Below are 18939 nucleotides of genomic sequence, written 5' to 3' on the forward strand. Positions count from 1 at the left end.
CGCTCGCCAAGCCCGCATCAATCTGGTACCTTCTCTGCCTCAACCAAGGCTCTTTAGAAGCTGCCAACGTTACCCCAGCTCTGGCTCCATAAGACATTAAGCACAACCTGCTCAGAACAAGCCAAAATGTTATCTTTAGCTCGCGACACCGAAAAGAGGAAGAACTCCAAGAGGAAGGGCAAGAGACCCTTCCTCGGGTGGCTCCCCAGTTGCGGAGAATGTTCAGTTGGTAACACCAAGTAGGCCCTAGGGTCCCCCGCTGCCTGCCCGCAGGCGGAACCTTAGAGCCGGGGACCTGGATCGGAAGACAGTGCAGCGGACCAACCTTTTCCGGTTGTGGCCGGAAGTCCCTCGGGGAGGGGCGGTTCTGTATCAGGTGACCGGAGTCCGGGTAGGAGGGATCAGAGGTCCGGCCTTGACCGACTGACGTGACTGCCGGAGTTGCTGGGCGGCCGACGGACGGGGCTGCGGCGGCCTCGGCGGCGTTACCTGAGCAGAGGCAAGTACATAAGGGGCTGGGTCGGCAGCTCTGGGCTGTCGAGATTGAGGGACGGGGGCAGGGCGCTGCGTTCCTTCCTCACCCGGCCCCCGGGCTGCGACTCCTGAGCCCAGGGGCGCAAAGACAGCAAGCCCAGCTCTGCCCCGGGCCCGCCGCCCCAGAAGAGAGCTCGGGCTGGCGTTGTGGTCTTCCGTCCCGGGATTATAGTTTGGGGAAACTGAGGCCCCGAGAAGGGGAAAGCTCCCACGAGCTCTCCTGTCTAGGCAGGGACTCATTCTCCTTCTGTGCCCCGCTCGAAGCTGCCTCTCTCATGTGGAGGTGCTTTTAACGAGTTTCCCGAATGGTCAGGCGAAGCCGGGAACCGTGGTAAACAGAGTTGGGTTTGGGAGTAAGAGAATCGGGTTCGAGACTTCGCTGCCGACAGCCAATTGTGCGTTCTGGGCCAAATTCCTTCCCTGTGCTGGGCCTCAGTTTCGTCATTTGTGAAACAGGGCAGTGTTTCTCAAAGTATGGTGCTCACACCATCTGCTTTGAAATGCTCTGAGATGCATGCTTTACACGACGAGGCTCAAATAAGACCCCTGATTTAGCATCTGGGTCAGAACCTAGGAAACTGCGTTTTGAACTTAGACATGGGGGTCCTTTGCTTACTGATGTTTGAAACCCACTGATCCTAAGTGCTTTCCTGCTGTGAGTACTAGGTATCCATTCTTCACTTTCTGGCAGCTGGAGCCAGTTCAGGATCTTTGAAAGAATTGGGATGTTTAGCTCAGAAAAGAGAGCCCTGCAAAGGAAGTGTCGTTAAAAACTGAAAAAGTTGTTATGGTGAAGAGGGCTTCCACTTCATCTTTGGGGTTGAAAGAGGCAGAACTAGGACCAACAGGTGAATTCTACAAGAAGACAAGATTTTGACTTAATTAAGAACTAAATGCTGGGCAGAGGTGACCAGCAATGGAATAGATTGCCTCCGCAGGTGGTGAACTCCCTGTTGAAGGAGGTATACAGGTGTCGGATGAAGCTCCTTTCCAGCTTAAGAGTGTCTGATTCTGAGTGGTTATTTTGAATCTTTCTGGTGCTGAGTGCTTTTTTTCTGCCCTCTTTCCTGACACCTCGATCCCCCTAGCCTACATCCTCTAGAAGTAAGGCCGGTGGGTCTGAACTTATGTAATCTCTTCCTGGTTGTCCTGTGCACCATCCTTCCTTTTAAGGACTTTAGAACACCCCATCTGATAAAGGCTCCTTAAAGGTTTATTGAATGAATAGCTAAGCAGGGTCCCCACCCTATGGGTTTGTAGCTTATTTTCTTAGAACAACTTGGAAATGCCTCTGAAGACTTTGTGTTTGATCAGAAGAAGCCAGTGGACTCTTTGGATCACAGAATGAGGGGTCAGAAGGGCCCCTTGAGATCGTTCAGGCCAGCCTTTCCTCCCTGAGACATAAATCCCTCTTTAATCCTCTCTCCAGCAGTGTGTTGTATAGATGTGTCTACAGAGAGAGTTTTTGAAATCTGTCAGCTAACTTTCCATCCAGCATTTAAAACCAGTCCTCTTAAGGACTTGACTTGCTAGTTAATCCTCACTTACATGTAATCTGCAGATAATACTCTAGCATGTCTTTAGTTTTCTAATCAAACATCAAAACTCCTTATTTTGTGATTTACAAAATTCTAAGCAGATCACTTTTTCAGAACCTGTTAGAATGCTTACGTTGCTCTGTGGCGCAGAGATTCCATATTATGACCTAATTCTGCTGACACCACCCTCCACTTCTCTTCCCCTCCCCCCCAGAAAAGGTTGGGTTTGAGCCAAGACTTCCTGCCTGTGTTTGTCTTCCTGCCTTGTTTGTGTTTCCTAGGATTAAAAAAAAAAAAAGTTGTCAAATGCTTATTCAGATATTATCCAGGTGCTGGGTAAAACTATTTTAATTTGGTGGCGTCTTTAAAGCTTCTCAATCTGAAAATTTTCTTTTAAAAAAGTTCCTAAATCAGCATTTCTGTTGTGTGTCTTCAGGCCACTAGTCTGAAGAGATGCCCCTGAAAAAGTGTTGTGTGGTAAAAATAAGTTTGGAAAAAGCTACATATCATTATCCCTTCTAGGAGCTTGTCAGTGTGTAGTACCACATTAAAGGCACTGAGATGTCCTGCAATAAAGGCGTGTACCTAACCTTCTTTGATCTAGTGTTGCCAAACTTAATTGATGCGAAGCAATTTTTTTGCCTTAATTGAAGCACGCATTGGCAAATTCTGACCTAGAGCAGGAGTCTGCTGTCCCTGCCCTGTGGGCCAAATCTGGCCCTAATGCCTGTTTTTGCATGCCTGTGAGCTAGGAATGGCTTTTACTCTTTTTTTTTTTTTTTTAAAGATTGGCCCCTGAGCTAACAACTGTTCCAGTCCTTTTTTTTTTTCTTTCTGCTTTTTCTCCCCAAATTCCCTCAGTCCGTAGTTGTATATTTTAACTGTGGGTCCTTCTAGTTGTGGTGTGTGGGATGGCATGTGGGATGTGTGACCTGACAAGCAGTGTCATGTCCGCTCCCAGGGTCTGAACCTGCAAAACCCTGGGCCACCGAAGCGGAGCGCACAAACTTAACCACTCGGCCACCGGGCCGGCCCCTGGCTTCTACATTTTTGAATGATGGAGAATAAATCCAAAGAAGAATAAAATTTTGTGATATTTGAAAATTATAGGAAAGTCAAATTCCAGTGTCCATAAATTAGGTTTTAGTGGAACGCGGCCACACTTGTTAATTTACATATAGTCTTTGGCAGCAGAGTTGAGTAGTTGCCCCAAAGACCATATGGTCCACAAAGTGCAAAGTATTTACTATATGGCACTTGACACAAAAAATTTGTCAACCCCTGACCTGCATCATGTACTTTTTTTTTTTTTTTGAGGAAGGTTAGCCCTGATCTAACTGCTGCCAATCCTTCTTTTGCTGAGGAAGGCTGGCCCTGAGCTAACATCCATGCCCATCTTCCTCTACTTTATATGTGGGACGCCCACCACTTCATGGCTTTGCCAAGCAGTGCCATGTCCACACCAGGGATCCGAACCGGCGAACCCTGGGCCGCTGAAGCAGAATGTGCGCACTTAACTGGGGCAGCCTCATGTACATTTTTTTAAACTTTTTGTTTTAAAATAATTTTAGACTTGCAAAAATAATACACAAACTTCCTGTATGCTCTTCGCCCAGTTTTCCCTAATGTTAATGTTTTACATAACCATATTCAAATTATGTAAACAAGAATTTAACGTTAATGTAATACTACTAACTAATCTATGGACTTTATTCAAATTTTGCCATTTGTCCCATTAATGTCCTTTTCCTGTTCAGGATCCAGTCCAATTTCCCACATTGCGTTTAGTTGTTAAGTCTCCTTAGTCTGTTTTCTTTTTATTTTATTTCTTTTTTTACTTTTTTTTTGAGGAAGATTAGCCCTGAGCTAACATCCACTGCCAAGCCTCCTCTTTTTGCTGAGGAAGATTGGCCCTGAGCTAACATCTGTGCCCATCTTCCTCTATTTTTTTATATGTGGGATGCCTGCCACAGCATGGCCTGATAAGTGGTGTGTAGGTCCGTGCCCAGATCCAAACTGGCAAACCCCGCGCTGCTGAAGCGGAGCGCATGAATTTAAGTGCTATGCCACCAGGCTGGCCTGCTAGTCTCTTTTAATCTGAGACAATTCCTCCATCTTTTTTGTCTTTCATGACTGGAAACTTTTGAAGAGGACTGGTCAGACTGGTCAATTATTTTAGAGAATCTCTCTCAAAAAAAATTTTTTTTTGAGGAAGATTAGCCCTGAGCTAACTACTGCCCATCCTCCTCTTTTTGCTGAGGAAGACCGGCTCTGAGCTAACACCCATGCCTATCTTCCTCTACTTTATATGTGGGACACCTACTACAGCATGGTTTTTGCCAAGCAGTGCCGTGTCTGCACCTGGGATCTGAACCAGCGAACCCTGGGCCACCGAGAAGTGGAACATGTGAACTTAACCGCTGCGCCACCAGGCCAACCCCCACTCAAATTTTTTTGACTGAGGAAGATTCTCCCTGAGCTAACATCTGTTGCCAATCTTCCTCTTTTTTTTTGTTTTGTTTTTGAGGAAGATCAACCCTGAGCTAATGTGTGCTGCCAATCCTCCTCTTTTTGCTAAGGAAGACTGGCCCTGAGCTAACATCCATGCCCATCTTCCTCTGCTTTATATGTGGGATGGCTACCACAGCATGGCGTGCCAAGCAGTGCCATGTCCACACCCGGATCCGAACCGGCAAACCCCAGGCCGCCAAAGCAGAACGTGCGCACTTAACCACTGCACCACCCGGCCAGTTCCAGAGAAATGTAGTTTTTAAAGTAGGGAGGAAGCCACCAAGTGGCCCCTGGCTTAAGATTATCAGAGGTGGCCCAAATTGCTGCATTGTTACCATGGCCCCTACTTCTCTACTCTTCACATCAGCTAGAAATGGTGTGGGTCCATCTCTTCATTTCATTGAGCAGTGGGAGCAAAGCACCGCTAAGTGGTGGTGCCCTTGTCCACCAACTGGCTTAAGGACACACAGAGATCAGAAGCAACAGGCCGTGCCTGCTTCTGGAAGTGGCCTAGGTGACTGGCTGGCCATTTCAACCTGGGACCACTCGTCAGGTTGACTGCCATGGTAGTCTCCTCAGCACTTGGCTGTTTACTGTCCACACTCCCCATTGTTCCTCAGAAGTGCCTTGTGATGTAGGCATGGCAGGGGTTTTAAAGATGGACAGCTCTGGGGGCTGGCCCATGGCTGAGTAGTTAAAGTTCCGTGTGCTCGGCTTTGGTGGCCCGGGTTCGTGGGTTCGGATCTCGGGCATGGACTCATCAGCCATGCTGTGGAAGCATCCCATATACGATAGAATAGAGGAAGATTGGCACAGATGTTACCTCAGGGCTAATCTTCCTCAAGCAAAAAAAAGGGGAAGATTGGCAATGGATGTTAGCTCAAGGCGAATCTTCCTTGCCAAAAAAAAAAAGATGGACAACTCTGAATATGGGAGTGGATTCTGGGCAAAAGCTCAGGAAAATTACTTGTTTTTTACTACTATTTCTACAGAGGCGTTTCTCACTGTGAGGCGCTTTTTAAAAAATAGCAGTTAAATCCTGACTAGATGGTGGATTCCTTGAGAGCAGGAACCAGAACCTTGTCTGATTTATTTTTATCTTTGAGCCTAGTTGTTGACATTCTTTAAATGTTTCCAAAACCACACCGACAATTAATGTCAGGTAGCTTGGGACACAAGCCTGATTTGTAAAAATCAATATTAATAGATTATTCAAAATGATTTCATTTTGGTTTTATTATTTTTAACCACAGTTGGTCTATCTTATATATGCTTTCCTGATGGTCCTCCTGGGGACCTCCTATTGAAATGACAAGTGAAATCATTGTTTTGTCAAGTATATACTGGATGTTATTAAACGCTTAGAAATTTTCTTTCTTAATTAAATCTTGTCAACCTTATTCATTTTCTTTTTATACTGTACCTTCAGAGTATTTTATAGGTCTTTAGCTCAATCTCAGGTAAAATCTGAATTGATGAGATTTTGTAGAATCTGAATTAATTAGGATTAACTGCCTATGTGACAACAAAACCAAAACTCTCATTTTGAAAACTTTTCTGGTAACAAAGGAAGGGCAGACACAATTCCCCCATTTGCAAGTGAGGACCCTGGCTTGGTGAGTGGCAAAGATGAGCATCAGACTAGGTCCTCTGGCTCCTTTCACTATATTGTACTAGAAATCCGCAGCCCTTAACTGGGAGCTGACCAGTCTGAAGATCTTTTCCTTAACATAATACTCAGTTCTGTTGGTTTGAATTGAAATTTGCACGTCCCCATCATTTGTTCACATACTTTTATCTAACATTTACTGTGTGACAGACACTGTGCGTGCAGCTCTAGGAGGTGTCTAACTAGAGTGAGTAATAGACAGTTCAATGAATAATTAATCCTCTGTGTGTGTGTCATTATCCCCAATAGAGGTGGGTACAATTTGAGAAAATCCAAACCTTTTTCTGGTGGCATATCCCTGATCTTTTTTTCTTGTTTAATAGTGTTGGGTAATACTTATTTAAAAAAAAATTACTCTAAAACCATTATGTAACATTCCAGTTCTGAAAACATCACTGAAGAATGTCTTATTCTTTTAGGATATTGATTTTCCACAACTTGAGTTGGCCTAATTGATTCATATTGAGTTGTCCAGTTCTAAGTACTCCTGGGCATCAGATCCATCAACCCACACACATTTGTGAGGTGCTCTTGAGGTGCCTGGCCCTGGGCTGAGTAAGGCACCTGGAAGCTGAGTGTGGTCTTGAGGAGACAGACACCAAGAGATCACTGAGGTACTGTCTGTTAAGCACATTGACTTGGGAGTTGGGAAGCTTTGCCTTTGACTGGCTCTGTGACCATGAGAAGTGACCTAACCACTCTGAGCTTTAATCTAACATCCCAGGAGATGCTACCAATAATATAATAGTGTTTACTTCAAAGGCAGGCTGTAAAGATTAAATAATATAATTCATTGTAAAGGGCTGGGCAGAGTGTTAGCTGATGTTATTCATAGTGATGATAAATATAACAAGTGCCTCGTGATTTTAACGCTTTATGGGAAAATCTAATTTTGCCTGAATCAAACTGTGTCCCATTCTAGATTTCCTTATAGACGGTTCTGATGCCTCACCTACCATGCCTTCAAGGAATGTTGCTTATTCAGAGAGTGAAGTTGTGATTCATTCGTTCAGCAAATGAACCGAGTACCTGCTGATTGCGTAGCTCTGTGGGGAATATAATGAAGCAGTACACCTTCAGTGTACTCCGTGAGAGACCTTACAGTGGAGAGAGGAACATTTCTTGAGCACTTAACTGTGTGCCAGGCACTGTGCTAGTCCCTTACTGTTTTATCTCTTTACTCCTTACAGCTGTCCTGTGAGGAAGGTAATAGCTCCTTTTTTACATATGAGTAAGACAAAGGTTTAGAGAGGGAAGAATGAAAGAGTGAGTGGCAGAGCTGAGATTTGAACCCAAAGCTATCAAATTCCTCTGTGCCATGCTAGTTTTTAAGGACAAAAGTCCATGAAAAGTTAAGGGACATTTTAAGACAGTGATGTAAGGGCTGACAAAAGGCAGCCTCTTGGATGGTCCTTAAGAGCTTGTGCTAGCTGTGCCCAAGTCCTACTTCACCCTTTCTTAGGAAACCTGATAAACTTTTAGAAAAAGGATTGAAGCTTAAAACAAAATAAAAAGCCCTTTTGATTCAGAAATAGTGGAAGAAAATATGAAAAAGTAGAAACAGCTGACCCTAGAATCCCAATTCAAGTATGACGGGCGCAAGGACTCTAAGGCCGTTCTTCCTGCCTCAGTCCCAGCCCTTGCTGCCCTATCATTCTCATATGTGCCCTGGGCTCCAGCCACACTGAACTTGGCACATTGAATTGTCCACTTGTCCCGTGTGCTGCGTCTGTGTCCTCCCCAGCGTTCCCTACCCTCACACACTCTGTACACACCTCTCTCAGCACCCAGCACGCTGGGCTGCCTTGTTGGTTTACTTGTCTGTGTGTCACTTTAGACTGAAATCCTTAATCTCTGTATCCTGAATGCATGGCAAATAGGATCTTTAATAAATCTTTGAAGGTAAGAGAGGAGTTGGTTCAACAGAGGGTGGATTAGAGGGTACCAGAATAAAGGACCAGTGCAACCCCGAGAAAAAGAGGCCAGTCTTCTAGCCTCCTCTGTCCTTCTGGACCTGAAAGGCCATTCATGCCCTTGGTCCTGAATTTGAGGGCCAGGCCTCTGTGAGCTAGCCTAGAGACCCAAATTCCATTTAGTCTCCAAAATTTTAGAGCCTACTTTCTGTGTGTTCCAATCAACCTACTCAGATTTCCTCCCACGCCAACCTTCTGTGAATGTGATGTAGATGTTCTTAGGGTCTGGATCCTGTTTCTGCCTCCATGTGATCCAGCAGCAGCCTAATGAGCAGCGCAGACAGGCTCAGGCACACTGCAGTTCCTGGCAGAAAGCTTCCCTGTGAACAAGTGTGTGCCCACCAGGAGCAAGACCTCTGCTGGATCCCCTCTCTGATCATGCTAGTTATTTATCACGCAGATTTCTAATATTCATAACTAGGATTAAGGTTTCTAGATGTCTGTGTACATCCTGGTTCAGGAATTCTTAAAGGAGCAGAGAAGGCAAGTTATGAATATCTGCAATTGTCTGGAACCTGAGAACTGATCACAAGAATGCTACAAAGAGATTTCTTCATGAGGCTGAGTTCCCTGGTAGTTCCTACAGGGATATGCAACTCTTGTGTTCTTTTCCTTGCTCAGGTCCTGTGAGGTGGTCCTGGCCAGCTCTGGGAAGGTAATAGGAGTGAGGATGCTGGGTCAGTCGACTTCAGCTTCCAGGCTCTGCACTCCTCCGGGGATAAGTATTGCACCTCTGCCTTAGTCCCAGCACCATGTGTTACCCTGGACATCTCAAATTTAGGAATGTTTTTCAAAACTAGGTTTGAACTTGTTTCTTAAATGGCCGGCTCTCTCCTGGATAGGCAAGGTGCTAGCTGATCTGAGATCTCAGCACACTTGTCCCCCGCCCCCCAAGTTTATCTGACCTCTTTGTAATCCCTGTGGACTGTAGCTGGGGGTTGTGTGTTCTGAAGGACAGGCCCTGAGGTTACTGTCCCTCCCAAACTCTGTGCTGTGCTGTGTTGCTTTGTGCTTTTGGTAGAGTTCTTCCCTGTTCAAGACCTGGGTTTCCAAAACTCTTCATCAGATGGTCATCTGGATTGGAAGGTCGGGACACATATTTAAAAATATAGAGGGGCTGGCCCTGTGGCCGAGTGGTTAAGTTCAGCATACTCCACTTCAGCAGCCCAGGTTTGCTTCCTGGGCGTGGACCTAAACTACTCGTTAGTGGCTATGCTGAGGTGGTGGCCCACATATAAAATAGAGGAAGATTGGCACACATGTTAGCTCAGGGTGAATCTTCCTCAGCAAAAAAAATACATATATATATTTATTTATTTATAGATATTATATATTATTAATATATTAATGTATATGATATATTATTATATATTATTAATGTGTATATATATATGTGTACATGTATATATTCTTGGGCACTATCCAGATCCTATTTAAGTTACTGAAGGGGTCTAAGAACCAGATCTCGGGGAGAGTGCCTTGTTTAGGAAAAACAGACAAGTTTGATGGAGCCCCTTGGTAAGAATTCTTATAGGGGCTGGCCCCGTGGCTGAATGGTTAAGTCCACGTGCTCCAGTTCGGCGGCCCAGGGTTTCGCTGGTTCGGATCTTGGGCATGGACCTAGCACCCACATAGCACAACCAGAGGCACTCACGACTAGAATATACAACTACGTACTGGGGGGCTTTGGGGAGAAGAAGAAAAAAAAAGATGATTGGCAACAGATGTTAGCTCAGGTGCCAATCTTTTAAAAAAAATTTTTTTTTAAAGAATTCTTAGAATTATCCATGTGACTTCCTTAGCTCCTGTTCTAGACTCCAGAGCGTCAACTTGGCCTTGCTCTTCTTTGTGAACCCCGTCCCCAGTTTGATAGCCCCATGCCTCCAATGTAGTTTGGTACTGGAGATCTCTTGATTGAATGCATAAATGGATGAGTGGTGAGTTTACTTTACACTCACTTCAGAGAACACAAAAGTTACAGCATTGCACGATAAATTTGAGTGAAAACAAAGACCAAGTATTTAACTTTGTAAAGCTGCATGTTAAAGGGGTAACATGTAAGAGCGAAAAGATTGCTGATGTTGTGTTGGGAAGTCTGAATTTGGCACTATATGATGCCTGGCCTTGGGCAAGTCCTCTAACTTCCCTGGCCTGATGTCCTCATTTGTAAAATGGAGTGAAGGTCGGAAGTGGTAATACATGTAAATGTGCTTTGAAAACCAGAAAGTGGATTCAGATCAGGAGTAAAGAATTGTCAGGGTAGGAACAGGGGCAGAGAACCAGCCACACAAGGTTGCTCTGTGGTCAGGACCAAGTCCATAGGCCCTACAAGGACTAGGTGAAAATTTTAGTAGGATGGCAACTCAGTCATGCTCAGGACCTTTTATTCTGTCTAGTTCCTGAGCCAACCAGGGCCCTCTGTCCTCTGAATCACTGTCCTGCTCCAGCTGGGCCTGTGATGCTGTGACCACTTCTTTGTTCTACACATGCTCCGTGGACAGGCCCCAGGGAGGGCTGCCCACATCTGCCATGCTGGCCTGCTGTTTATGAGGGTAGGGAGGAGGTGAGGAGGAGAGGCTCCAGGGATGGGTATGTGACTGGGGATATATTGGAAAGGAAGGTTTGTGAGCAGCCCGCCTGGGAGTTGTCCAAAACCAGTCATGCATGCCTGTACCTACTCACTCAGCAAGTATTTGAGTGCCTACCAGGATGAGGCTGTAGAACCCAGGTAGGGACCACATGGTCACTCTGCTAAGAATTAGAATGAGAGTGATGTGGTCTGCCTAGAGTTGGGATGTGCAGGCCTCTTGCAATGCCTGGCCTGCTGCAAGGCTGCTACTCCCTGCACACTCTGAGCTGACCTGTTACTGTCCCCTGACCATTTCCATCCCGACACCTACCTTGAGCCTCACTGTCCCCTTAGGCCTTTGTGTAGGAGTGTGCACCATGCATAGCCTTGTTGGGTCCAGGGAGTCGAGAGGGCAGTGGACTAGGGTAAGCAGCATGTATATGAGTCTCCCCAGCCCCCTGCTACCTTGGCAGGCCCTGCAGGTCACTGTGTTCTCTCATAGGGCCACCTTAGCAGTCTTGTAGGAGGCATGATACTCTCACTTTTTAGGTGAGAAGAGAGATGGAAGCATCAAGGGATCTACCCAGAGCCACATGGCTAGTCAGTGGTGGATCCAGGACTTGAACTCAGAGCTTTTCACGATTAGGGAAAACTGGAACATTGGGGAAATTTTTTTAAAAAGTAGTTACTCTTTTGTCTGATTTCAAAATTAATACATGTAAAAATGTCAGTTTTGTGAATGGGGAGGAGTTAGAAAGTATAAGTCACTACCTCTGAGCCCTACCAGTACAGAGATAATCACTATTAACAGTTTGGTATGTTCTTCAACATTTTTTAGAGACGTTTTCTAATATTTATATTCATTATTGCAACAAATATAATATTATACATATATTTTACAGTTTCCTTTTTTAAAAATGTTATTTTAGAGCCAGACCTGATAGCCTCGTGGTTAAAGTTCGATTCTCACCTCTTCGGCGGCCCAGGTTCACTTCCCGGTCACTGAACCACACTGCCTGTTGGTTGGTTGCCATGCTGTGGGGGCGGCACACACAGAAGAACTGGAACAACTCACAACTAGGATATGCAACCATGTACTGGGGCTTTGGGAAGGAGAAAAAAAAAAAAAGAGGAAGATTAGCAACAGAAGTTAGCTCAGGGCAAATCTTTCCCTGCAAAAAAAAAAAAAAAGTTACTGTAAAAAGTAGTACTTGCTTGTCATAAAACATTAAAACAGGATAAGAATATGAAATTCAAAGTTCCCCAGCCCTCATAGTCCCAGAAATAACTGTTGATAGTTTAGTGTGTGCTGTCTAGACACTTTCTTTGTGTATGTGTAGATATATATTCATTTATATACTTTGTTTTTACCCAAATAAGTTCCCACCTACTGTTCTGCAACCTGAACTTTTTAAAACATGCCTTTTATTATGGAAATTTATGAGCACACACAAAAATAAACTAATACAATGAACCCCTATTCATCATCCAGCTCCAACAACTGTCAACTTTACAGTTTTTATTTCATCTTTTCTCTCCACTTTCACTTTTCCCCTGGAGTATTGTGAAGCAAATCCCAAACATCTTATCATTCCTTCATAAATACTTAAATATGTGTTTCTATCAGATGAGAATTTTTAAGAAATATTACACAATACGATTATTATACTCAACAAAATTAAGAATTTCTTAATAGCAACTAATGTCCAGGCTAACTCTGATTTTTGTCTGTCATCTCACAAATGTCTTTTTCCAGTTGATTTGTTTGTTGAATCTGGTTCTGGTGAGATCCCCACCCTACCGGTGGTTAATTTGTCTCGTCTCAATCTGTAGCTCCACTCCTCACCTGTGCTGTTCATTTGTTTGGAGAACTTGGGTTATGTGTTCTGCAGGAAGTAACCTCGTTCTGGATTAGCTGGTTGCATCTTCCTGGAGTTAACACCTGCATTTATGCCCCATATTTTCTGTAAACTAGTAATTATTTTAGAGACTGGATTAAAGTCTATGTTTTAAGGTGAGAGTCCTTCATTGTTGCAGTATATTTCCTGTTGCATCACATAAGGAGACTCTCATTAAGTTCGATCAGTGAACCTGACTTTATGGTTGTCTTTCCACATCTGTACACATAGTCCTTGATTTTAAAAGATTTTTTTTTTTTTTTTAAAGAAACACACGTATCAAGTACTTGAGCAGGAACAACAAAGAAAGGCCGTAATGTGGCCCTTATAAGCAGGCTCCATCCTACGAAGAAGAGAGCAAATGTGTATGGAAAGGAGGAAGCACTCGGTTGCGGGGAAGGTCTTAGAGCCAAGGCCAGCAAGGCACTGATGTTGTTGGCAGCCAGCTGCCCTTCTGGGACATTATGTAAAATGATGTAACTGAGTGAAAAATTGGCAGTGAGCTGGCCTTCTCTCCCTGCTCAAGTCACTAAGCTGCTGTCATGGTGAGGGATGCTCACGAGTCCAGACTTCTGAGTTCGTGGTGTGTAGGAAGGCTTCTTGGTCTGAGGGGAATGCGGCTTTTTGGTCCTTAACTCCTTGTACTTTGGAAGCTGAAATCAGAGTGGTCGTCTGGTGCTCCCACGGTGAGTTCCAGACTTGTGGCGGGGCGCCTACTTTGGAGAGGATGAGTGAGATGCACAGTCTCACCAGATGCATAGAGACTGGAGTAGCACAGTCTCAGAGCTAGAAGGTGGCACCTAGGAGACCATGTAGTCCAGTGCCTCAGTTTACAGATGAGAAAACTGACCCACAGAGGAGAACGGAGGTTCCCAAAACTACCTAGCAAGCTGGAGGCTCAACTAAGGCCAGCATCCAGCCCTCCAGTTCTCTCACTCTGGTACCAGCCAGCATTTCCTACTTGGAATTTCTTTCTTTCTTTCTTTCTTTTTAAGACTGAGCTAACAACGGTTGCCAATGTATTTTTTGTTTTTTTGGTTTTTTTTCCTTTTCCACTCAAATTCCCCCAGTACATAGTTGTATATTTTAGTTGTGGGTCCTTCTAGTTGTGGCATGTGGGATGCCGCCTCAACATGGCCTGATGAGTAGTGCCATGTCCACGCCCAGGATCCAAACCGCTAAAACCCTGGGCCGCCGAAGTGGAGCGCGTAAACTTAACTACTCGGCCATGGGGTTGGCCCCCTTGGGATTTCTGAGATGATCAGGGTGGCCAGATCAGGATCTTGACAGGTTCTTAGTCTGCACCCAGAATTTCTGAGTATCCTTTGGTGTTGGTCTTGTCCTCCTTGTTCAATTCCTGGCAAGTTCTTTGATTTGGAGGTGGTAACAAATAATGGTCCATTTCTTCCAGCATTTGGTGGCCAGCTTGGACTGTGGTGGTACCGTGGTTTGAATACAAACCAGGTGTCATGAGTCCCAGTCTCAGCTATACATCAATCAGCTAACTGAGATGTCTTGGTCCGCAGTTTCCTAAAGAGATTGGACCGGGTCACTTTTGTGCAGAGCATGGTATGTGTGCCAGATGGTTTCAGGTGGTATAAGGGTAAAAGATTTTCCTTCATTACGTTTATATTTATCTTTCGCTTATGGTAAGTAATGCTGGTTTTCCACTTTCAGCAGTGACATAAGCCTCCTCTTTAAATGTATTGACACTAAAAAGTTGATAGATTTAGACAAAATAAAGTGGGTGGTATTCTAACCTGGCAGAAGGAGGAATGCAGAAGATTGTAGCACGGAAGACATTGCACCAGATGATCTTTCTGGTCCTTCTTAGCTTCTTAACCTTTCACAGTTACAGGATTTTCTTTATATTCTGGCATATACCAGTCACAGCCTTCTGGCCTGAGCAGATTCACCTGCCAACGTAGAGGCTGTCCAGAGTTAGACAGCCTGTGAACGTTCAGTTCGGTTGAGCGTATATTTATCACCTGGCGTGGATACCCTGGGAGAATGTAAAGACAGTGAGACAGGCTCCCAGTTCCTATGGAGAGCCATCTGGAGGCTGTTCGGTATTTGCGCAGTTTGTGTGTTTTTGTGGTACATTTGGGCCGTGTTCGTGGGAAGTTTCTGAGTCATTGCTCTCCAGGTAGTGGCCCACAACTATCAGCCTCTGCAGCCTCTGGGGAGTCTACTCAGGGGTGCAGTCATAATCTGAACTGGAGCTGAGAGAAGGTGGGCGTATTGACATGGAGGCTGGAGGGAGTGTGCTGCAGAAACGGGCAATCATGGGCTCTCTGCCTTTCAGGATTTTCCTGGGGAGAATCTTTACTCAAGAGTTTGCTGACAGCCAAGGATGGCGAGCAAGGGGCCCTCGGCCTCTGCGTCCCCTGAGAACTCCAGTGCAGGGGGCCCCAGCGGCAGCAGCAATGGCACTGGTGAGAGCGGAGGGCAGGACAGCACCTTCGAGTGCAACATCTGCCTGGACACAGCCAAGGACGCCGTCATCAGCCTGTGCGGCCACCTCTTCTGGTCAGTACCCCTGCCACTGCCCCAGAGGACACACTGCCAAGTTTAGAAAGTTCATGGCCCTGGACAGCTTTGGAGCAGAAGGTTTCCCACCCACTTTGGGTCCTGATACACTCAGGTCCAAGGCAGGAGACTTGGGTTCTCATCCCAGCTCTGCTGCTGATGAGCTGAGTGACCTCAGGCAAATCCTGTCCCGACCTGGGCTCCATCTCCGCATCTCTAAAGTAATAGCACGCACCATTTAGTGAGCGCTTACTACACACCACCTGCGTGCTGAGCCAACAGGCAGTATAGCAGAGTGGTTATGAGCAAGGACTGTGGAGCCAGACTTCTCCGCTCTGAATCCTGACTCTGCCACTTCCCTTACACACAGTCTGCCACATTTTATAGGCTTGTTTGTGGGCATAAAATGACTTGAAATATGTAAAAGGCTTAGAAGAGCACTTAGCATATAGTAAATATTGTGTGTTAACTATGATCCTATTAATTGTTACTATATTTTATGTATATCAAAGTAAAGTGGCAGAGTCAGTGTCTGTTCCAGCCTCAGCTACAGAAGCTCCTCCTGGCTCTGAGGATCTGAGTGAAGGTTGAGATTTTATTTTTTTTCTCTTGGTATTGAGCTGGACCTAAGGGGTGAGTTAGGGTAACTAGAGGGGTCAGAAGGCCAGGAAAGGCAGAGTGTGTGCCATCCCAAGGCAGGCAATTTCTAGGGACAGGCATATGCGCTGTTGGGTTTGTCTGAGACCCTGAGGCTACTGTTGACCTGGAATAGCACCTTGGATGGGCACTCTGGTCTGGGGAGTGTTAGGAAACAAGAATGGTTAAGGGAGGGTTGGGCCAAGTTATCAAACCCAGATCTGACTGAGTAGGACATTAAGTTATTAAATATTTTTGAGCAGGGAAGTGGTGTGAAGAAAGGGTCATTTAAGCAATATTTAAGGGAGTTTAAGTTGGCACCATTGAAAAAGAGAAATTTGTTGGTGAATGAATAGAATGGGGCGGAAATGTTTGTTTTGGAGGTTCTTGCCCTAATCATTAAGTTTTATGCAGAAACTGTTGTCATCAGCCCTCTCCTAGAAATTGGAGATACTCCAATTTTGTGATTCAGGTATCAGAAAACCAGGACTTGAAATGAGTGACAAAATTAAGAATTAAGTCAGGGTACCGTTGGAAAGAACACAGACTCTAACAGATGCTTCCAACTAGAGTAGTTTTTCCCTAGGCAAATCTACTAGCCTCTCTGTACCTCAGTTTCCTCATCTGTAAAATGGAGATAGTGGCACTCTCTTGTAGGTTACTGTGACCATCCAGTGACATTAACAAATGAAAAGCTGTTCAGCCACAGCCTAGCACAGAGTAGTTGCTTAATAAATGGGAGTAATCACCATCTTTGTTATAATTCTGAACTTTCCCCTGAGGGAAAGTCACTTCCACTTCTCCCCCACAGCCTCTGTGGGAAATGGCCAGTGGCCATCTGCCATGATTTGGGGTGCCCTTCACTCAGTTTGGAATGGCATTTCAAGGTTAATGTTGGAATCAGATGTCAGGTGTCTGTTATGTCCGAGGAGGTTGTGTACCTGGGTTGTGAGGCTAAACTGTGGTTCAGGAATTGAGAAAGGAATTATTCTCTGAGTCCAAATTTTACTCAACTAGAGGAGACAAGTTAAGTGAGGGACAGAAACCATGTCCACATTTTCTCCTGTCCTGGCATGTAGTAGGTGTGCAGTAGACGTTTGTTAGTTGAATGAATGAATTGAGAGAGAAAGAAAAGTCAAAAAATCTGGAGTTAGAGTAACTTTTCCTTCAATTCTGTAAATGTCATTATTTGCACCCAGTGCTGGGTGATAGAAGGGACAATAAACTGGACGTCAAGAGACTTATTGTTTAGTCCTGGTGCCGCAGCAAGTCCTTTCACGTTTCTGAGGTTGGTTTCCTCATTTGAAAAATGAGAGAGTGGGCAGCAACCTCTGTAGTGTCGCTTACTAAGCCAAAGGTAGTCCTTTCTGCCAAGCAGCTTCCCCATCCTTTCCATTACTTAAAGATGTTTTTACAGTAGACTTGAACTTTTAACCTACTTTCTGCCAGCAGAGCTATCAAGGCAGAGGACAGCCTGTGGATTTTGTTAAACTGGATCTGAGTATGAAGAGGCTGTGAACCCACTGAAACTGAGTCTAAAATAGTACACATATGTGTGTGTGCACATGTGTGCATCTGTGCATAGGAATGCCCCCATGAATTTTTCTGCACAGGGGGTCCTTAGCTTTTATTGGATTCCTTCATATGCCATAACCCCTCAAAGGCTGACTTGTAGAGAAGTTGGGTCTGGGGTGGTCTGGAACCTGGGGTCTTCACAAGCACTGGGATCCCAGGGATGGAGACTAGGGTTTTGTCTCCATTGCCTCATTTTTCCTGTGATTTTAGCCCAGTCTTTTCTAATTTCTGACGCCAGAGATCTCCTCAGACCCTCAGTGGGGTTGTGTTGCTCCACAGTTTGATTCTATTTTCCCATTTTCTACTCCCGCTCTGACCCATTGATGTTTCTGCTAATAAAAGCATTTTTCTTCCTTTCTCCCTTTCTTTTCCTCTTTGATGATTGGTTGCCCTGGGGACATTGGCAGTTGGCCGTGTTTACATCAGGTAAGATGCATTTCATTTTACTTTGTCTTTCATCAGCTTTGGGTTACACAAGACACCACTGCTCTCAGGAGACTGCTGTCAGAAGCTGCAATCTCCCCTGCTTGTGGGCTCATTTGCTTGCTTTCCCCTCAACCCTCTTTATACATCTGCCCACTGACAGGCACTTAATGAAACAAGGGGTCGGTGTGGTACCCAGGATGGTCCTGACTCTGCTACTGATGGCTTTGTGGCCTTAGCAGGCCACTACCTCTCTGAGTCTCACTTCCTCATGTAAATTGCATTGGATTTGATAATATATTAGGTATTTATTTTTGAGATTGTCCCTCTGTAAAATAGTACCTCCTGGGCCGGCCCAGTGGCGCAGCGGTTAAGTATGCACATTCCGCTTCGGCGGCCTGGGGTTCGCTGGTTTGGATCCCGGGTGAAGACCTGGCACTGCTTGTCAAGCCATGCTGTGGCAGGCGTCCCACATACAGTAGAGGAAGATGGGCATGAATGTTGGCTCGGGGCCAGTCTTCTTCAGCAAAAAGAGGAGGATTGGTGGCAGAGGTTAGCTCAGGGCTAATCGTCCTCAAAAAAAATTTTTTTTTTTAAAGGTACTAAAATAGTACCTCCTGTCATATCACCAATCCCCCTTACCTTTAACGGTCTTAAAAATGTTAAGAAAGGGAAATTTTTTTTGGTGTCAAGAGAGAGCTTTTGTGAGAGGAAAGAAGTCTGTTTTCCCAGCTTTAGATTATTATGAAAACCACTTAGCAGATATTCACAAAGACCCAGGCGCGTGCTTGGTGTGACAGAGCAGGGCCTGGCTTTCACAACCGACTGTGAATAATCGCTGCAAGCTGACTGTCTCCACGACTGTTGGCAGTAGAGCCCGACACTAGGAGGTGGCTTAGGAATGGAGAGGGAGGACAGAAGTTCCCCACCGCGAGAGCCTCAGAATCTGGATGGGAGAGAGAAGCGGGGGAGACGAGAGGGGTTCCCGCTATGTTCAGGGCTATGCATTCTGACCCCAGTGGAACTTGGTGGAACATGTCTGCTGAAAGTTTATAAAGCACACATAACATACAAGTTTTGGAGC

At 45.3% G+C, this 18939-nt stretch overlaps 1 protein-coding gene across 1 annotated transcript in view; it reads left to right on the forward strand.

Moving 5' to 3' along the window:
* The first annotated feature begins 380 nt into the window (after positions 1–380).
* RNF185 (ring finger protein 185) overlaps positions 381–18939 on the forward strand; it is a 30096-nt gene continuing 11537 nt past the window's right edge. Inside the window, exons 1-3 of the mRNA XM_046640363.1 lie at positions 381–499; positions 14998–15221; positions 17840–17858. Coding sequence (XP_046496319.1) covers positions 15046–15221; positions 17840–17858 — 195 coding nt within the window. The 5' untranslated portion in view covers positions 381–499; positions 14998–15045. The remainder of the gene's footprint in view (positions 500–14997; positions 15222–17839; positions 17859–18939) is intronic.

The sequence above is a fragment of the Equus quagga genome, chromosome 15, assembly GCF_021613505.1.
Source record: "Equus quagga isolate Etosha38 chromosome 15, UCLA_HA_Equagga_1.0, whole genome shotgun sequence".
In the NCBI taxonomy this organism is placed as follows: Eukaryota; Metazoa; Chordata; class Mammalia; order Perissodactyla; family Equidae; genus Equus; species Equus quagga.